General features: G+C 32.4%; 1 protein-coding gene across 4 annotated transcripts; it reads right to left on the bottom strand.

Annotated features, from left to right (window-relative positions):
- Positions 1–229: 229 nt before the first annotated feature.
- On the bottom strand, positions 230–22,366 carry LOC138318370 (golgin subfamily A member 6-like protein 24). 4 transcript variants are annotated; one of them, XM_069260676.1, is made up of 26 exons: positions 22,149–22,366; positions 21,591–21,626; positions 20,069–20,144; positions 19,159–19,513; positions 16,441–16,620; positions 15,790–15,852; positions 15,435–15,512; positions 14,786–14,897; positions 14,591–14,667; positions 14,136–14,252; positions 13,826–13,909; positions 13,385–13,459; positions 11,909–12,010; positions 10,905–10,988; positions 10,525–10,608; positions 9,961–10,035; positions 9,748–9,849; positions 8,698–8,772; positions 8,486–8,587; positions 7,495–7,578; positions 6,941–7,024; positions 5,861–5,965; positions 4,717–4,878; positions 3,198–3,275; positions 1,794–2,018; positions 230–1,218 (listed from the first exon to the last, which is right to left on the bottom strand). In XM_069260676.1, the coding sequence occupies exons 3-26, from the start codon at positions 20,090–20,092 to the stop codon at positions 1,007–1,009; spliced, it is 2,739 nt and encodes a 912-aa protein (XP_069116777.1). In that variant the 5' UTR covers positions 20,093–20,144; positions 21,591–21,626; positions 22,149–22,366; the 3' UTR covers positions 230–1,006. The 4 variants fall into 4 exon arrangements, with proteins under 4 accessions (XP_069116777.1, XP_069116775.1, XP_069116778.1 ...); XM_069260674.1 differs by lacking the exon at positions 21,591–21,626 and having other exon boundaries at positions 14,591–14,665; positions 14,826–14,897; positions 20,069–20,169; XM_069260677.1 differs by lacking the exon at positions 21,591–21,626 and having other exon boundaries at positions 22,161–22,366.
- Positions 22,367–22,568: the final 202 nt, after the last annotated feature.

The following is a 22,568-nucleotide window of genomic DNA, read 5'->3' as shown; positions in this document are numbered from 1 at the left end:
TCATATCTTTGGTGGTATTATGGCTAGAGCATCCACATAGAAAGGGAATTACTACGCTACCATCTGTTATCTAGCTACGCTTCTAAAATACAAGTTAAATTTACATTTATCTAATTATTTGTTATAAGGAACTTGAGAGTGCGCGATGTTACCGTATGTTATTGACAATATGGATATAAAAGATCCACATGCATATCTATTTTCTGCGCAAAGATAAGACACGTAGAAATACATCTCTAAAATCTTTATTTCATTCACAAAAAGTTGGTGGTGTGAGATATGTTATAAAATCAACAATATGTATACTATAGCAGTATTGCAACTGGTCACGGCAATGCTTTCTTAACTATTAATAAGCAATTCTCAATGATCATCATTGGAAATGAATAAAGGAGCCTTGTATTCGCCAGGTCAATTTAACCTTTAATTAGTAGATTCAGATTGAACAGTGTGAATATAATCATACTTGACTATAAAGACTATCCAAGGCACTAAACAAATATGGTCATGATACACAGATCAAGTCATGTTGAAATTGACCGTTTGGGACCCTGAGAAAGTGGCCCTTGACGACAGTAAGCATTGTGTATTGTTTTAAACTTCTACTTCGAACTTTCAGTTTACCAAAGTGACTTATTCCAACCAATTAATTGTTTGGGGGGAAACTGCTGCACTAGAAGGTATTCATACAGGAATATGTACAATATATAAAGCTCCAAAGGGGTAAGTAAATGCATTTAATTGTATAATATTTCCTATAAAAAAACAGCCAGTGGCTGAAGTATTTATTCACTTAACAAATGATAAAAATGAGTGTCGATAAATAGCAGTTCATCAGAAATACACGGAAACGTATACATCGGTTTCTTTTTATAATATCTAAGGAAACTGATTCATTCATGGGTATAAAATGTTATATATTGGAAAGCATATAAAATATTGTTTGTCATGCAGTTGAACTACGTCACTTTTGAAAAGGTCCAAAATTTCTTCAAAAATACAAGGTTCAAAATTTCTTCAAAAATGTTGTCATTCTTTCCACAGCGGAGTTGTTAATGTCACACTCGTACAGTCCATTGTTACCACTGAATGTCATATCGATGGTCCCACCAAGCTGCCGTAACTCTGCCCCGTAACTACGGAAACCAATATTGGTGAGCGACAGAGGTTCTTTTGTTTCATTGTAGTGGATAACGATCAGAGCGGTGTCTTTGTTACCTGAAATTAGTTCAGTTTAGTTTAGTTTAGTAACGGATAAAGCAGGTCTAGCTTAATTACCTTATAATAAGAAAGTTAAAACATCATGTAGTTGAATGTATATTTTTACCAGGACCTTGCTTTGAAAGTTTTTGCCGATGCTATCATTGCAGGAATAATCCAAATGATGAGAAGACTTAGCAGAAAATTTCAGTTAATTAGAACATCAGATGGTATGCTATTCAAATCGTCAATCGTTAGTCCGCTAACAGTTCTTTATCAGAAATTGCTGACAGGCTGATCATTTGGTTAACATATATTTCTCAGAAAGTGCAAAGGAATAATCCTTAAATATGAAGTTTGTTACAGAAGTTTTATTTAACTTCATGGGTTGGTATTGGATGCATTTCTAGTTGATAAGAATTGCAAATTGAATATTTGATCAACTTAAAGTCTTACAATCAAACCTTTAAACATTTTATATGAAACGAAATTTATATCTCATTTGTCTGATATTGCAGGTTTTATGATGGGTATCAATATTCCTCTTGTTTAGGTTTTAAATTTGCATAATTAAAATAAAAGATGTATTTTACCTGGTATTCCTTCCAGCGCGTTAACCTTTGTTCCTATAATTGCCTTTGCCAGACAAAGAACAAAGAGTGGACCTTCTGCGTCAGCCTCCACAGTTTGACACGGTTTGAAGTGAAGATCTACTTTTTCTCTGAGTAGTCTGTCTTTAAGGAGGTTCTGCAAGCCTTTAGTCACAATGTCAATCATAGTTTTGCCCATGCCACTTCGCACGCTTCGTATCCGGAGCTCTGCATATTAACGTAAAAAAAAGTTTATTTGTAAGCAGTATCCATCAAGATTTTATAACGTTTGACGACAACAGGACCTCGTAAATTTCGAATTTTTGTAAGTATGAAACGATGTTTGATTTGAATTTAGTTTGTCCTTTTTATTTTCTAATATATTTGATAACTAGTATATTTCAAGATCTTAAAATACTGTATTTTTCCATATCCACGAATCAAGAAAATCTTTTTTATAACATGTTATACATCACTACGAGTTATCAACATTTTGAGAATGACAGTACTTTCAATGCATTGATTTTAATTCAACAAGTACAAATCATAGCTGAAAATGATTTTAGCAGTCCTGCCAAAATGTTTATACTTAATTTAAAGTGAAGTGAAATGAGTATCACAGTCAGACCATGAAGCCAAATGATTGGTCTACAATTTTATTTCACATTTTTACATTGTTATTAGTAATCGTAAAGTGATTTCTGGAGGAAAATTTGCATTTAAACACACATAGGCATAAAACGTCAATTTTACAGTACATATAATTGCTGTGTTGTATCTTAGGTTCATAAGGCATCTGAAGCCATTTGAATTTTATGGAATTCAATAGATTTACGAAGTTTTAATAAGTGTTTGGTTACAACCCAGGGATCAATACAATAGGCCTAGTGCACTCAAATGACTTCTCTACGATTACCTAGATCATTTGATTTAAATAATTCAATTGGATTTTCTGAATGAGTTTGTGAACCCTGTTGCTTCAAATGATATACATCTATGTGTAGATATTACCATAGATTTCTATGAAATGACACATATCTTCAGTTTTAATATTTATATCTTTATAAATTGTATAGAACCGTTTTACATCACAGAAAGTGAATATTAGTATAAAGTTTACTCGTCTGGAGGTTTTGTATTCCACCAATAATTTAATTGAACCACACAATTGTTTTAATAACAGAAGGTTAATATATCGTGGTTGTGACATTAAAAATATCGATAAAATATTTCTGTAAATACTTTCTGTTAATCAATTACTATAAATGTACCATTACGTAGTACGAAGCAAAGTGTACAACAATTGATACCCAATGCATTTTCCCTTACATCTATGACATTGGTTATTTACACAACAGATGTCCATTTAAGTAACTTTCCATACTGCGACTTCAATCAATGTCTTACCAATTATTTTCTTTGTCTTTGAAAGCTTTTCAGCCACAATTGATCCTGAATTGATTCCCAATTCATCTCCAAGGGAAGCTGTTAAATGAATAAGATGAAGATGATTAAATGCCATGTTTATAACTTGTTATGTTGTATTATCATTATGATAAGAATGAAACCAGGTCAACATCTAATAACATGTATTTAATTAAGGCATTTATGATACTGTCAGCAATACTCCTCGTATATATATGTATATATCTATTAACACCCATGTGGGCTGTTGGATTCTAGACTTAGGTCATCGGTAAAGCCTTATGTTTTTCCCCAACCAAAAGATCACCTACGTGTATAACTGAATTATGACAGCATGCTAAAACAAATTGAATTATTTCAATCCCAATATTATATAACTCCTATAAATACATATTTTTTATTATCAGTTTTATACGTTGGCTGATTTATGCCTTTTCGTCTTTTCGCCGCGAAAAGACGAAAAGTCAAACACGAAAAGACAAAAGTTATGCACGCTAATTAGCGCCTTTAATTTTCGCCTTTTCGCCTTCAAAAATCTCGTCTTTTCGCCCCGAAAAGACGAAAATTAACAAGCCTTAATTTTCGTCTTTTCGACTATTCGCCCCGAAAAGACGAAAATTAACAAACCTTAATTTTCGTCTTTTCGCTCCAAGTGACTTGGTGCTAAATGTAATCAAAAACGTAGATTAAGACTAATACTTTTTAATACTTCTAATCTTAGTTATTGATGAAAAACCTGGTAATACTTATCAATTTAATAAATTGATTGTTATCATAAACTGCTTTGATGCTTCCATATTGAACAATTAAGTCAATAATATGAAAAGATTTCAAAATGGCTTCCACACCGTACCGGAAGACGAAAAGACGAAAAGACGTTAATTTTCATTTTTTCAGGGCGAAAAGACGAAATTTAAGGTTTGTTAATTTTCGTCTTTTCGGGGCGAAAAGACGAGATTTTTGAAGGCGAAAAAACGAGAATCAAAGTCGCTAATTAGCGTGCATCACTTTCGTCCTTTCGTGTTTTAAATTTCGTCTTTTCGTCCTTTCGCCTCGAAAACACGAGATACAGAGATGGTTGAATTTCATCTTTTCTTGGCGAAAAGACGAAATTTAAGGTTTCTTAATTCTCGTCTTTACGGGACGAAAAGACGAAATGGCACAAATCAACCACCATAGTTTTAGCAAATACCACAACTTTAAATAGGAGATTTTTTACGAGTTCAGTTATACTAAATACAATACCAACTTTATTCGCAATAACAAATTAATTTAACATACATATGGGTAACAGAGAGGTGAAAATACGTAATTAATTATAACGACTCTTCATTAAATGTCGTTTTTAATCAAGTACCAGGCAACACGTTTTTGGTACTTGGGTACTTATATAGTTTTTAAAATATTGTCCAATTTAGGAAGTCTTTGGATCGCATATATAACACGCATATATGATACAGTTTAGATGCATGTAATAATGAAAATGTTTTTCAAACCTTACCGGCATTTCGTTCATCCATCGCTTGGGAGGTAGCAATATCCGGTTTACGGGTATACACAGTCGTACCTGTTGGTTCCTGTCTCTCTTGCTGAAGTTTTTGAAGTTCCATTCTCAACTGATTGTTTTCCACTCGCAGCGATTGAAATTTCTCCGCATTATCATCTATTTAACGAATGAAACAATACAATAGTTTCATACTTAGCTTCTGTTCAGTTTTTGTTTGTTAATCTATTTGTCTACAGTATTTTATTAACGTTTAGAGAAATACTTTTAACATAATAGATGTTATAATTACGTGTGGAGATTTTGATTTTTGTTTTACTGATAATCGGCCATTCACAAAATTCCTGTAGCCATCATTATTTTCTCGACATAAATTAAAATGACATATTGTACTAATAACTTTTTCGCGGCGATCAATTTCCGAAAATAATGATTCACGAGATTTGTAAAATTCAATCGCACACGAAAATAAGGTGGTTTTTGGTTTATTTTTGGTCCAATTAGTTATATAAATGTATTATTAGCATAATCAGTAAGATAAAGTAAGCACATTTTGTTTATGGTTTCTTTCATCACTACGTTCGATAAATGATTTCTATAGGAGATGTTAAATGAAGGGTATTTAAACGATAGATATGATGCTAAAAGATACTAAAACTGTTGTAAATGTGTCTCATTATTTCAATTGTTAAAACTTATACCCTTTGGATTTTCATCTGCTTTTTTGCAGTTTTTCAGTGTTTTCATTTTCCATCTCTGCTAAGAGAATTTCAGAATTAAAGGAAGTGTAGAGGTCATTGCAGCATGTCGTATAATTAAATTTAATGTAGACAAAGACATCCAAGGAAGCGTTCATACATTATTCAATCGTACAATGAAGGGATAATTTAAAATTGATGTCTTCGTATACCTTTTACTAGACATACAGAGCACTACGGTTAAGGGGCTGCATTTCCTGCCGTTCTATCAACCCCTACACTGCCCTTTTAATCATCGCCGGATTTCTTACGACGGCAAATATCAGATGCTCTCGGATTTCCCTATCCTTTGTATATTGTTTTGCTGTAACCCATGGATTATTCCTTGGTGTGATAATATAATAAAGTAATGGAACCTTATGGGAAAACTACTTAATGTATACCTGTGATTTGTTTTTGATCTTCGGGTAATGTTTCTGTTTGTTGAACCTCTGAATCCTTAACGTGCTGTTCTCCAACTTCTGTTGCTATAGCTAGGATCTTCTCAACTACATGCGATAAAAATTCTTAATTATATTTTTCGTTTGTGAATATGCAACCTTTGATGATACCAGTTGTGTCCTTTCTTTAAACTGTGTGTTAGATACTACCACAGTGACTTTTTCTTGTCAGTATTCAATACAGTATAACTTGTCACTAATCAAGTCCCTTTGTATTCCGGCGTAATTGAATGTTTTTTTCTTCTTTATATAATACAAGAGGCCCAGAGGGCCTGTATCGCTCACCTGGTTTGTAATGCCAAGTAGCATTCTGAATACATGTTCATTATTTGTTTTCTAAAGGAATTTGAATATTTACCTCTTATGAGGCCCCCTCCCTTCCAACCCGGGAGGTCAGAGCCAAAATTAAAAAAAAAAACTCTACTACTCTTCCCCAAGGATTTGTCAGGCCAAATTTGGTTACAATCCATGAATTGAAGAACTTCATGATTAATAGCGATTTATAGGATTTACCTCTATATGCCCTATTGGGCCCCATTCCTGTTCCTGGAAGGTCAGAGCCAAAATTTATACAAACTCTGTTCCCCTTCCTCCAATGATGTTTCTGGCCAAAATTTATGCAAACTCTATTACCCTTCCCCCAAGGATGCGTCAGGCCAAATTTGATCACAATCCTCGCAGAACTCTATGACTATTAGTGATTTAAAAGATTTGCCTCTATTTCCACTATTTGGCCCCACCCCTCCTGCCCCTGTTGGTCAGAGCCAAAATTTATACAAAATCTGTTCCCCTTCCCCCAAGAATGGTTCTGGCCAAATTTGGTTACAATCTATGAAGAACTCGTAGATAGCTATAACTTCAATAATATGGAAATCTGTCCATAAATGCTGGTCTTTGCGACATCAGGCTTAGATAAGTTACGCCGAATATAATTTATCATTATTCCATCATTTCTTTTGATCATATAGTAATGAAGTAATATAAAATCATTTAAGATAATCTTTGAATATTTAATGTACATACCTGTGATTTGGTTGTGATATTTGGATACTGTTTCTTTTTCTTGGACCGCTAGATTCTTGACAGGTTGTTCTATTTCTGTAGCAGCTGCAGATAATTGGAAATACGAAAAGGGAAACAATGATAAATCTGGGCCCGGCTGTTCAAAGAATGATTAGCTTAGTCGCAATTTTACGACAACTTCTAAATTAAAATTTCTGATAATACAAATTTTACATGATTTTATAAAGTTCTTTACTCTCTACTTACTTACTGACTTCAGTGAATATAAAATCACAAATTTAGAGAAATGAAAATTTCACTAATCATGTGATTAGGCTAATCATCCTTTGAACAACTGGGTCCTGATCAGAATTGCTCAGCAAAACTGACACATTTAAGTGGACACATTTATCTTTCCAATATTCCTTTAATACATCATTATTTCTTTCCTTGATGTTTCCATATATGCGTATGTTTAATGACTTGCTTCCACTTAAGAAATTACACATTCTTTGTTCAATAAAGGAATGTCCATCATAATAACTGATTCCCTCTATTTAATAACAAAATTTTACCTTTCATATTTTCCTGTTCTTGAACAAGTTTCTCAAGTTCCTCAATTCTCAATGTCATTGCGCCATGTTTCTCAGTAGAATTGTCTGAAAATTAAAAAAAAAACACAAAATAAATCATGAATGTGCAAATCCGTCACTGATGAAGCCCATCTGAATATTGACACAATACAACATATTCAAAGTATTCTGTATTGGCAAAACATATTTGGGTCAATATAAAATCAAATAGGTTGAAAATGCTCAGTTTTTCCTTGACCAACAATTATGAAGACAATTTAAACAAGGTACGTTTTAGTTGTGGTTGTTGTAAGTATCTTATTTATTTGACGACTGTGACCTTAATATTAGGTCAAGGTCATTCAGTGGACCAAAGTAACACTTCATCCGATCATGCTACAGGTCCAATATCGGTACTCTGCGTCTTTCGGTTATTGGCAAGAAGTGATGAATATAGCTCAATCTGGCCCTGTAGGTCAGATGACCTAAGACGTATTAAATCTGTGTATATTTTATATCGTTGTTATCTAAATGATGAATGAAATGAAACAATATTAACTGTTTACTTAAGAGTGTAAATATATTTTGCTTGACAATATATTTAACTTGTTTTGCCTGTTAACTGGTATCAAGGATATTAGTATCTTTGTTGACACTTTTTCGGTATCGCTTGGTACTTTGATACTCGGTATGCCTAAAAAACATTATATAAAGTATGTTTATTCCTTTAAGTTTAGTAACCATCTATGATGTGATCAGATTTTGCTTGTTTGAAGTGCCTGAATTCTTCTATACAGAGAAAAGCTATTTGGGAAAATGTTAAAAAATGTTGAAACAGAATAAGACCATGTGTCTTATAGCAAATTCTAGTCATATACATATAACGATGATACATTTCGTATGCATCAACAATTTAAGAATAAAATGTCATATGTGATCCGTCTTTACAATTAATTACACTGTGGTCGTTGGCTATCCCTATGTCAATAGTTACCTAGTTCCACACGTAACGTAGCGAGTTCTTGCTCTTTCGCAGCGAGTTTGGCCTCGTACTCCATACGCAGTCTCGACTTTTCCTCCGTTACATCCTCGCTATCTAATGAATGATGAATATGATGAAACAATGTTAACTCTTTACATTAGTGTTAGCTTAGAAGTAAATATATTTTGCTTGACAATGTATTTTAGAATTTCGGTTTTTATTACCTTTCATCTCCTTCAGCTGCTTTGTCAAGTCCAAAATGTCTTCCTGTTTCTGTTTACATTCAGCAACACTCCTCTCTGTCAAAATCAAGAATTCTATCTCATATATATGAAATTGTTATGGCTGTCTTTTCTGAATCTTTATTTGTTTTACGAGGAGTGCAAACAATCCAAGATCCACTAGGTGATCTCTGCGACACATATGACAATACAGTATATACAAGACAATATAATACTCTCACTCACAAAAACATTCCATGACAAAAGGGAAAGACAGAGGAGAGAGAGGGGTAGGGAGGGAAGGGGCATTGGGGTGTAAATAAATAATTATCTAGAATATTTTGGAGTCGATGATATATTCGAAAACGTAATCAAAAATAATTTTGTTTGATAAATCGGTGTTATCATCACAGCCATGTTTTCAAATTTGACAAAGACACCAGGTATTAGATTAATGATAAGGTCAGGATTGGCATTTGGAGCCAACTCTTTACAAATAATCTGAATTATTATGGTGCGTGGGATGCTAAATCTTGGTCATAACAAACTGAAATGCGTTTCATCCTCAGAAGAATCTACACAGAAATCACAATATTATGGCTGTACTAGTCGTTAATTGATACCTGAGATATGTAAGGAATTTCTGCTGTCTCCATTTGATGATTTATTTGTCAGTTTTTCTGTATGCTCGTTTACTACTTTATAACTCGGTGTGTTAACGTTCGAGAGTAAATAATACATATACCGAGTATATATGTAGAAAACATTACATAATCTATTCAATTCCATTACTTCAAGGTTAGTAACCTTTTATGAGAGTTTTGATTTTGCTTATTTGCAGTGCCTGGATTCTTTTAAATAAGGGAAAGCGATTTGCTATGGAAAAATGTTCTAACATGTTGAAACAGGATAAGACTGTGTGTTGTGGGTCTCATACTCTAGTTATGTACACATAATAACAATATACATCAACATTCATCGAACACTATGTCTATGTGATCCGTCTGTACAACTAAATGCGCTGTCGTTGTTGACTTATGTTAATGTAGTTACCTAGTTCCCCACGTAAGGTAGCGACTTCTTGCACTTTCGCAGCATGTTTTGCCTCATACTCCAGACGCAGTCTCGACTTTTCCTCAGTTATATCCTCGCCATCTAAATGATGAATGAGATGAAACAATATTAACTCTTCAAATTATTGTTAGCTTTTTTGACTGTAAACATATATTGCTTGACAATGTATTTTAGAATTTCGTTTTTTAATACCTTTCTTTTTCTTCAGCTGCTTAGTCAAGTCCAAATTGTCTTCCTGTTTCTGTTTACATTCAGCATCACTCTTTTCTGTCAAAATTAAGAATTCGATCTGATATACGAAATTGGCTAATTCTGGCCGTTAATTGATATCTGAGAGATTTTCTGCTGTCTTCATTTGTTTGATTTGTTTGCTATTTTTTTCTGTATTGCTGGTTTACTACTTTATAACACTCAGTGTGTTCGAGAGTTAAAAATGCATATATCGAGTACATATATAGAAAACATTACATAACATATTCCATTACATTACTTCAAGTTTTGGTTACCATCTATGGTGCGCTTTTATTTTGTTTATGTAAAGTGCCTGTGTTTTTCTAAACAGAGGAAAGCTATTTGGGAAAATGAAAATGTACAAAAATATTGAAACAGAGTAAGACTATATGTCTCACATTAAATTCTAGTTATATACACATAAAATAACATACATCAAAATCTTCGAATAAAATGTCATATGTGATCCGTCTTTACTACCAAATACACTGCCGTTTTTGGCTATCCCTACGTTAATATAATTACCTAGTTCCCCACGTAATTTAGCGACTTTCGCCTCGTACTCCAGACGCAGTCTCGACTTTTCCTCTGCTTGCATTATAAGTTCAGCTGTAATTACATTATTTATTTTGTTTAAATTTAACAGCATATTAATTAAACAAATAAGGTAAGTATCGAAGAACAACTGGGTCCTGATCAGAATTGCTCAGCAAAATTGACACATTGAAGTGGACACATTTATCTTTCCAATATTCCTTTAATACATCATTATTTCTTTCCTTGATGTTTCCATATATGCGTATGTTTAATGACTTGCTTCCACTTCAGAAATTACACATTCTTTGTTCAATAAAGGAATGTCCATCATAATAACTGATTCCCTCTATTTAATAACAAAATTTTACCTTTCATATTTTCCTGTTCTTGAACAAGTTTTTCAAGTTCCTCAATTCTCAATGTCATTGCGCCATGTTTCTCAGTAGAATTGTCTGAAAATTAAAAAAAAAAAAAAAAAAAAAAAACGCAAAATAAATCATGAATGTGCAAATCCGTCACTGATGAAGCCCATCTGAATATTGACACAATACAACATATTCAAAGTATTCTGTATTGGCAAAACATCTTTGGGTCAATACAAAATCAAATAGGTTGAAAATGCTCAGTTTTTCCTTGACCAACAATTATGAAGACAATTTAAACAAGGTACGTTTTAGTTGTGGTTGTTGTAAGTATCTTATTTATTTGACGACTGTGACCTTAAAATTAGGTCAAGGTCATTCAGTGGACCAAAGTAACACTTCATCCGATCATGCTACAGGTCCAATATCGGTACTCTGCGTCTTTCGGTTATCGGTACTCTGCGTCTATATAGCTCAATCTGGCCCTGTAGGTCAGATGACCTAAGACGTATTAAATCTGTGTATATTTTATATCGTTGTTATCTAAATGATGAATGAAATGAAACAATATTAACTGTTTACTTAAGAGTGTAAATATATTTTGCTTGACAATATATTTAACTTGTTTTGCCTGTTAACTGGTATCAAGGATATTAGTATCTTTGTTGACACTTTTTCGGTATCGCTTGGTACTTTGATACTCGGTATGCCTAAAAAACATTATATAAAGTATGTTTATTCCTTTAAGTTTAGTAACCATCTATGATGTGATCAGATTTTGCTTGTTTGAAGTGCCTGAATTCTTCTATACAGAGAAAAGCTATTTGGGAAAATGTTAAAAAATGTTGAAACAGAATAAGACCATGTGTCTTATAGCAAATTCTAGTCATATACATATAACGATGATACATTTCGTATGCATCAACAATTTAAGAATAAAATGTCATATGTGATCCGTCTTTACAATTAATTACACTGTGGTCGTTGGCTATCCCTATGTTAATAGTTACCTAGTTCCACACGTAACGTAGCGAGTTCTTGCTCTTTCGCAGCGAGTTTGGCCTCGTACTCCATACGCAGTCTCGACTTTTCCTCCGTTACATCCTCGCTATCTAATGAATGATGAATATGATGAAACAATGTTAACTCTTTACATTAGTGTTAGCTTAGAAGTAAATATATTTTGCTTGACAATGTATTTTAGAATTTCGGTTTTTATTACCTTTCATCTCCTTCAGCTGCTTTGTCAAGTCCAAAATGTCTTCCTGTTTCTGTTACATTCAGCAACACTCCTCTCTGTCAAAATCAAGAATTCTATCTCATATATATGAAATTGTTATGGCTGTCTTTTCTGAATCTTTATTTGTTTTACGAGGAGTGCAAACAATCCAAGATCCACTAGGTGATCTCTGCGACACATATGACAATACAGTATATACAAGACAATATAATACTCTCACTCACAAAAACATTCCATGACAAAAGGGAAAGACAGAGGAGAGAGAGGGGTAGGGAGGGAAGGGGCATTGGGGTGTAAATAAATAATTATCTAGAATATTTTGGAGTCGATGATATATTCGAAAACGTAATCAAAAATAATTTTGTTTGATAAATCGGTGTTATCATCACAGCCATGTTTTCAAATTTGACAAAGACACCAGGTATTAGATTAATGATAAGGTCAGGATTGGCATTTGGAGCCAACTCTTTACAAATAATCTGAATTATTATGGTGCGTGGGGATGCTAAATCTTGGTCATAACAAACTGAAATGCGTTTCATCCTCAGGAGAATCTACACAGAAATCACAATATTATGGCTGTACTAGTCGTTAATTGATACCTGAGATATGTAAGGAATTTCTGCTGTCTCCATTTGATGATTTATTTGTCAGTTTTTTCTGTATGCTCGTTTACTACTTTATAACTCGGTGTGTTAACGTTCGAGAGTAAATAATACATATACCGAGTATATATGTAGAAAACATTACATAATCTATTCAATTCCATTACTTCAAGGTTAGTAACCTTTTATGAGAGTTTTGATTTTGCTTATTTGCAGTGCCTGGATTCTTTTAAATAAGGGAAAGCGATTTGCTATGGAAAAATGTTCTAACATGTTGAAACAGGATAAGACTGTGTGTTGTGGGTCTCATACTCTAGTTATGTACACATAATAACAATATATATCAACATTCATCGAACACTATGTCTATGTGATCCGTCTGTACAACTAAATGCGCTGTCGTTGTTGACTTATCTTAATGTAATTACCTAGTTCCTCACGTAAGGTAGCGACTTCTTGCACTTTCGCAGCATGTTTTGCCTCATACTCCAGACGCAGTCTCGACTTTTCCTCAGTTATATCCTCGCCATCTAAATGATGAATGAGATGAAACAATATTAACTCTTCAAACTATTGTTAGCTTTTTTGACTGTAAACATATATTGCTTGACAATGTATTTTAAAATTTCGTTTTTTAATACCTTTCTTTTCCTTCAGCTGCTTAGTCAAGTCCAAATTGTCTTCCTGTTTCTGTTTACATTCAGCATCACTCTTTTCTGTCAAAATTAAGAATTCGATCTGATATACGAAATTGGCTAATTCTGGCCGTTAATTGATATCTGAGAGATTTTCTGCTGTCTTCATTTGTTTGATTTGTTTGCTATTTTTTTCTGTATTGCTGGTTTACTACTTTATAACACTCAGTGTGTTCGAGAGTTAAAAATGCATATATCGAGTACATATATAGAAAACATTACATAACATATTCCATTACATTACTTCAAGTTTTGGTTACCATCTATGGTGCGCTTTTATTTTGTTTATGTAAAGTGCCTGTGTTTTTCTAAACAGAGGAAAGCTATTCCGTCTTTTACTACCAAATACACTGCCGTTTTTGGCTATCCCTACGTTAATATAATTACCTAGTTCCCCACGTAATTTAGCGACTTTCGCCTCGTACTCCAGACGCAGTCTCGACTTTTCCTCTGCTTGCATTATAAGTTCAGCTGTAATTACATTATTTATTTTGTTTAAATTTAACAGCATATTAATTAAACAAATAAGGTAAGTATCGAAGAAGAATAGTAATAACATGCCATATTATTCATTTGTTTTGTTTGTAACACTTTGAAACTGATAGCATAATACAGAGGTAAATAGCAGTTATTTTTTATGATTATTAATAATAATTAATAAAAATTTAATAAACTTCTGAATGTATTACACATGTACCTTTTAAATCACCTAACTGCCCTTGCAATTCGTCTTTGATATGGTCTTTTTCTGCACTGACGGCTTCGACCTCCTTTTGTAATAGAGACAGTCTCTTTTGCAATAGGGTCTTTTCATCTGTACAAATATTGAACATGGATAAATCATTTTAAGTAATCATTTGACATGTGTATAATCTTAATATGTCCTAAGAAGAACACGTAAAATATGTTGCCGAAATAGTCTGATAATTTCTAACGCGATTAGAGGTAATATATAAAAGATAGACAGAACAAGCCATTTAATTCCGCAAACATCATTCCTGTATACCAACAGCAAATGAAAATATATAGTGAGGAACATCCGACCCATTACCTTGGAACGACCCATTGTTTTCTTAAAACAAATATAGGTTAAGTTTTCAAGTCTTAAAACAAAAAAGAAAAGCAGCTACAATAGACGCAAGGTTTTCTGACCTTTCTCTCCCGCTGATTTCTTTACCAACTTGTCATGTTTTGCCTTCAAAGTCTTGAACTGTTCTTCTGATTTGCCTGTTGAATTCAAATATGAGATTTTAGTTTTCAAACAATAATAATTGTATGATTGTAATGTAAAACACGTAATATCAGACGAGTATTTATATCAATAAACTAAGCTCTCTAGACTTGACTTGCTCTATTTGTAGTGTGCCGACTTTTTGGTTTAACTTGCCCATTGCTATTCCTTTCTCCTCAATTTTTTTCTTGGATTCTTGTAGAAGCTCTTCTCGTTTCATCACATCCTCTGGGAATATAAAATATATCAAATGGCATATAACGATTTCATATGTGGATATGAAGGATAGGGAAATTCTACGCAAAGTTACAAAATGTAGTAATACCCAAGGATTGTCAAGGGTTTTACACTATGTACTTTGTGATCTCGATGGTAGAATACCACTATCTTTAATATCTACATATCTTATACTTCATTGTTTTATTACAAGTTTACAAGATATGTGAGAAAATGTGTTTGTCATATTTATTTCTATGAAAAAAGAAATTCTACCACATTCCTCGGAGTTATTTATTACTACAGTAATATATAGTAAATAATGGACATCACGGATGTAATCTATATGGAAAAATAAAAAGTTTAAACGGAAATGAAATTTTCACTTAATTTCAACCAAAAATCTTCCTCAATGTTCATATTAAATTAAGCTAGATATCTCAATTTTTGCATATTTGTTCAACATATTTGATCAAAACATTGCTCATTACCTATATGCGCATGAACTGAGTATGTTAATCTTAAAACAATAATATTAGCTCTTATTACCTGGCTGCAACTTTTCCAAGTCAGCGTATTTTGCTCTCAGCTTTTCCTTTTTATTGTCGTACTTCTTATTCAGCTCCTCTGTAATTGTATTGTAAAACCGTTTTGTAAGGAATTTGTGGTGTACGTGGATGAAGGTCAAATGTGATGAAATTTTTCTTTATTTTCAATATGAGTTTCAGCAGGAAAAATCGTCTCTAATTAATATAACTATCCTCAATGACCGCCTTCTCTGTTAGTGAAGCTGTTCCATTTTTTTACAAGATCCACGGTGACAACCTCTGACAAATGATATTGCCGCGAACAATTTCTTTTTAACCCTAAATTCAATGGCTTAATTTCACAACTTATTGCTTACCCTTTTCCTTTTCAGAGACACTATATTTTGCAGTCATACGTTTGAGGTTTTCTTCTGCTTTAACTGTTAAAATAAAATATTACATCATACTTTTTCTATTCAATTGAAACTTTTGTAGACATGCCTGAATATATGTTAAAATATGCATTTTTTTCTGCAATAATATTGTCTATTTGAAAATCTTGAATATTCATGTAATAATGCGACACTCGTTGGTACATTTAACTTCATGTTTACATTTATATATTAAACGAGTTCAATAATTTTATTTATTTTCAGTGACTTTGCAAAAGAAACTGTAAGGACATACTTATCCTAAATAAAAACTATTTTATGATGTAATAAACAATATATGACATCAAAATCATTGACTTTATCTTAATATAAATGTTTGTTTTATGCATTGCGTAGACTATCCACCGGAGTTCTTTGCTAGATTATCTCCTCTTAGTGTAACCCTTAATCAGACATGTAGTAGAGACAAAATAATCAAGCCAAATTAAGTGATTTTCCAATATTCTAGAGACTGGTGGCCAGTCAATGCATTACAATACTCATGAAGTGAAATGATGAAACGATGTGTCTAGTGTTTCATAGAAAATGAGACTCAAATAACCCGCGACGAATAACAATGTGAAAGCGGTGTCTTACGTATTTTGTTCTGATATTCTGTGATTTTTCGACTGGTGTCTTCATTTAGGCCGTTCTTTTCCTCTCTGACTTGATCTAGTCTTTTCTTTAGTTTTTCTTTATTTGTCGATTCCTCCTTCAACTTCGCCATTAACGTCCTTACAGCATTTTCGAGTTCTTTTATACGATCCTGGTCTGTGCCTTATGATGTGAGATAATATAAGCAGAAAAATCCTTACTCTGTCCTAAATATTCACGTACGTTAAGAACTTGAAGTTAGATACCTACTATATGATTCTAAGCGGCATGTTTCAGTGTTTCTGATGCATTATTTTCAGCCATTTTTTATTTTCAGACTTTGTCTTCAAAGACATAATTGGCGATAGAGAGCATGACTTTAAATCAACATTTTATGGGACATATCGTTTGCATGGATAAACAAACCAATTCAAACTGTAACGAATCCAATCAGATATCGATTTCATAAGCGTATGTCCCGTAGCACACATTTACAGAGGCGAGTTATCAACAATGAAACAACTGCATTATTTCTTCTAAAACTATTTTGGAACAACAACAAAAAAGTTCTTTTGTACATTTTTGCATTCTCTGATACGAATAACTACCGATATTCATAAAAAACTTAAAGGAATGACACAAATCGCTTCTAAATACATGTGAGTATGTATGAAATCGGATAAGTCAGTTGCTTTACTTTATGACTATATTCACCTGCAATAATGTTAACACTTACATTAGATCCGGATCATATGTTGATAATTTCGCGAAAAAGTACTTAGATTGCTAATTAAAAAATCTGATTCATTACTTTTCACAAAAATTGTCCTTGTATCTTAGATGATTTGATTATTGATATAGTAAAATGATTTTAGATGGATTATTGACATATCATAATGTTTAACGTTTAGATATAGCCTATAGCCATTCAACCAGAAAAAATACGAAAGCACACTTTTCCCCAAAGTTGTTTGGGATAAAAACAGCACATGTATTTTGGAGTTTCATTCTAGTTATTGTTCAACACCTCATTTAATATGTATCTTTGATAAAGTCCTCTTTAACAATATACCAGTAACCCAGAAATAAATCATTGATATTTTCAGGGAGGGGGCTTATATAAGCATAGCCTGCTGCCCAATCCCTATTAAGTCAAATGATTTAATAAAAATATTTTGAAATGAAATTGACAATTTATTGTTCACTTCCATTCTCGCTGTAATGTAAAATGTTGTTCATAAGAACGTACACTATTCAGATTCTACTTTTATTGACTATCTAATTTCAAAATGTGCTTCATCAAACCACTTGTAATCTAATTGTGAATCCGACAACAGTATAAGTGTACAAATAATGGACCATAGGAACCTGTGTCGTATGTGGATGGACTATTGTCGCACCTGATTGCCTTCTATAAAAAAACGTTTTAAATCATTAATAAAAATAAAAATTCAGAAAAATAGCGATATTGTGAATCAAAGATAAAACCGAGCGCTCAAAGATGCTTTTCTGTAAATCTATGGAATTACACTGTACATGTATATTAGTATTTTATGATAATTTGTATGTTAATCCGAGAACTATTGTCTTTTTATTTTTAAAAATGTGAGTGAAATAGATAACTACAAAGTCTATATCGACATATGATATTCATTTTTTTTGTTTTCAATCTACAATCATCGACCACGAGAGACAAGGTCGCGCTTACAAGGACATCTACCTAGTAAAGCAAATATCATCTTTGTCATCAAAATGAAGGTTTCAAAAATAGTACTGGCATTTTGGTGATTACTATAGTATTTTACAATTCTTATTATGAACATATTGCAATTAATCAAATATCCAGAAGCGCAAGGCAGTCATCACTTCGATCCCTAATTCGTCCATTTTCACAAAATTACGTATTCTGAATGCCTTATTCGTCTGAAAGTTTTGGCTTTACTTTGTAATAAGTGAATGAGTTAGTTCATTGTTACATTTTATCATATTTAAAGCAAAATTCCTTTTTCCTTAAGTTTATTTAGGATTTATGAAACCACCCATAATGTGCGACGTAACATATTTTTTTTTGCTAATTCACAGGTTATTCATTCTGAGACGTCACAATGCATAATCTTATCAAAGTTATATTCTACTAAAAACATTCGACTCTGGATTTCGTTTCCATAAAATATCATTTTTTTAATATCACACATATCGTACATTTACAATACGAACTATATTTATTTTACAAATTATATTGAGATGTTTGTTGGTAATGATCAGATTTTTCTGTACTTAATAATACGCTTAATTTTCCCAAAGTATTTAACTGTCAGCAGCTCTCCCTTGTAGCAGAATCAAGACACCTTGAAATTAGTTATCTATTCACAAAAGACAACATCCGTGTGACCAGAAATGATGTCACGGTCCGACGAACTTCGCCCAACTTCGTCAAAATTACATGAATGTTATTGCACAAAAACCATAGTGGTAAACAAAATATTAATATATATTTTATTTTATTTATGGTATTGTATACATTGTATTGTATTTATGGTATTGTATATATTGTATTGTATTTATGGTATTGTATATATTGTATTTGGCTGTAATGTTTTATATGTCGCCATACTGTGGTTTATACCTTTGTGGACCCGACGGAAAGTTATCTGTGATGTCACGCCATCTTTTCTGAAATAGTCTATAAGCAATTAGGTTATCTGTGGAAATACTACTCACGTGCTTTATCGCTAAGTTCATTAGTCTTCTCAACAGTACAATTTGACACACTTGTGTCTATAGTCTTCGTCTGGGAATCTTTTTGTGGTGGAAACACCTCTTTCCATAACTTTGCATATTCCATATCTCCAGTTTGCAATCTACTCGTTAAATCCCTGTTTGCAACCTGTAGTCGTTTTATTTCCTTTTCAAGCGCTGCATGGTCAGACATTTTGACAGTCATGCTATTTATATATTTATGTGCCTCCTCTTTATCCTTCTGTAACGATCCAATCTGTTTTGATAGTTCTTCTAGTTTGCTCTTTAGGTCGCGTTCCTCAGAGTTATATTCATCGGGCGAAAGATATTCGTCATCCTGGAAATTAATTGATTATTTCGTTGACAATGGCGTTTGTGAAGTCGTTAATACCACAGGTATTATACTATCATATTCTCTATATTAAAGCGTGTTTATATTATTAGTCAAAACACCAAGCCTCAGTCAATCTTTATGCTTCTCCACATAATGTTCTGATTAACCAATGTCTAAATAACTAATCAACGATAATATACTGAGTAATTTTAATTATACCGAGTTTTGATTTAATTTTGTTTCAGAAAAATACCAATGAGGTTTTCATAGTAAATTGATTTCTCGCAAAGTACATGTGTTTATCAAAATCATATTGAATTGAATTTTATAACGATATAAATATTATCATAGTCATATCGATATAAAAATCACCCATTCATCACATTTCAAATTACAAAACAATATGCTCTGAAGTACTCCTACCGAAGATGTAACAAAAATCAGTGTTTTCTAAATCATTCTAAATTGGGTCATTAACATGATACAATAATAATAGTACTGCAAAGAAAAAGTCATAGATAATGAATACAAAATAGTCGAGGAGTTTGTTACACTTACCGTAACTATGCTTGTATTGGCCATCTGTATCTGATTCACCAACTGGAACAATGTGTGTGCTGAGGTTGCCGATGCCCTGTGTCGGATTTGAAAATACAGCGCTATTTAAAAGCAATGTTGCAAAATATGCCGTGAAACAAGTGTACAAATACCGTACAGGCGGTGATTTTTGCGGCGATTATATTTTCGCGATTTCGCGGCACATTGCTATGATCGCGAAAATTTGATCCGCGAAATAATGAGAAATGGTTGAATAATATCTACCCTTTAAATCGCTAAAATATTGATCCGGCTATACGGTAATAAAAATAATGAATACCTTTTGTTATAAATAGAGGTTTATACATATTTCGAACAGCTATGTAAAATGGAGTTTTCCGGTTTTTAAAAGATAAGTCCACTTGGAATACTTCATAATAACTTATACCAAGTTTAAAGTTAATCATATGAAGCTGAAACGACTCTTTCACTATTGCAGTTTGATATCGAACTTATGTTCATTTATCGTTTATTTACGCGAAAATATATGAGAAATAAATACTTTGCTCTAATCAAGCTTAGGAAGAATGTTTTGACACATTGAATATTTTAAGTGTACCTCTTTAAGAATAGTTTTTACCATACACATGGCTTGCTAAATCTTAATGCTATGTATCTGACAATTAAGGTCAATGTGAAATATTGTAAAACGAAAGCTTCTTTTAGTTCACTTTCGTTTAGAACTAAAAATGTGACGACAAAATCGAAACAACAAGTAAAAGTGTTAAATATAGCTACACGCAATAACTATCAATGACTCATTTCGATATTTTTATGCGTTAGGTAACCTACTTTCGTTTTCGCTTTGGTATTTCCTGTTTATTGATTTCGATACCCATATATATTTATAAACCATATTATTATACAAAACTTTTATTTGATAATCTATATAAAATCCATGTGCTTACTTATGGGTCTCTTGAGCAGTTGAATCTCTCAGATAATTGAAAAAAAGTTTATTATAAAAGATTTTTACAAAGTTTTCTATACAATGATAAACTGCATTTCTAGAAATATTCGCTATGTAGAAATATTTTGTTTCCTCTGAGGTTGATATGGACTATGAATATAATAACAGCGAACTCAATTTAATATATAAATGGAAACACCGTGTTATAAGCTTACCAAAATATTTCTACACACACAATGATTTAAAGGCTCTTACCCACCGTATTGTGTTTCTATAAAATTGGCTGTTTATATGTAGACAAAGTGTTGATTCATTTACTGCTAATTACACATTTGGCAAATGGCGAGTTTGAGTTGTGTATGTTTAAAGATGATACGATGGGTGTAAGTACAGCATCAGTTCATGGGTTGAAAAAAATACCGTGGACATAATGCGTAATTAGGTTAGTATGGCATATGGCAAATACAAGCAATATGATAACAATTATACATACATAAAAATAAACATTTAAAAACCCCATTAGATAAACAACATATTATACCGTATGTGATTAAAGGAAAATGCATTTCTAACCTTGATCGAATCTCTATCTGCTACTGTAGTAGTGACCTTAATTTTTGATAAACGGCAAAACCAAACATATACTTTCGTTTTGTATAATGGTACAGCTTTTGGGTTTTTTTAGGATAGGAAAGAGAAACAGTAATACCTAATATACAATGAGTGACAACATTATAGTCCTATAAACATATGTCTACATACCCATTCATTACCAATTGAAATAATATCGATGTTTTAATAAAGTAGAGTATTTTCATTTCATGCAAATAAATCCTGTTGATTAATCTAAAAACAATTTTGTAGGATATCTATTTATCAGTTTAAATTATGTGTCATTAACATGTATCCATTGTGCATTGCGACCGAAACTTGATAATGAACTGCTGAACTAAATTTTATTATATATGTGTCTTTTTGTTTTTCTCTACTATAGGTCATATCTTACCTTGTTTTGACGCTAAAGGTCGGACGATATATAACAACTACTATACATGCGTTAGTTTAACAACTCAAATGACTAATATAGAATTCATAAAATACGATTGAACAGCTTAAAAATTTAAGTACTACCTTGCTTTGTACCTGCTAACAGCTCAACATGTTGTTTCATTATCAATTATTCTGTACCTGTCAAGTATGGTAAAACCATTTGTTCGTGGTGAATATCTACTTTCGTTTCCTATTCATGAAGTACTATGCACAAGGTTATGCGTATACAGTTAGTTATTTATAGTCCAAATGCAATCCATTCTACTTTCGTTTTAGTCACCTATCGTCAAAACAACTTTCTGATACTAATATGTTTTCTGTTGATACCATTAGATATATATATATTTATAAACCGAAAGTGGCGTAACCTGGTTTACCTGTTGCCTTTATAAGAAGTACACGGCAACAACATGACTAATCTATTTTTATTTTATTTTTGCATGAAATTTTGGGTTGTTTATGACGAGAATTTTGAAAGTTGTCTTTCTGTAGAAAATTAGT

The sequence above is a fragment of the Argopecten irradians genome, chromosome 3 (assembly GCF_041381155.1).
Source record: "Argopecten irradians isolate NY chromosome 3, Ai_NY, whole genome shotgun sequence".
Taxonomy (NCBI): domain Eukaryota; kingdom Metazoa; phylum Mollusca; class Bivalvia; order Pectinida; family Pectinidae; genus Argopecten; species Argopecten irradians.
The sequence above is the reverse complement of the archived record's forward strand: the minus strand, read 5'-3'. Positions and strand labels throughout refer to the sequence as shown.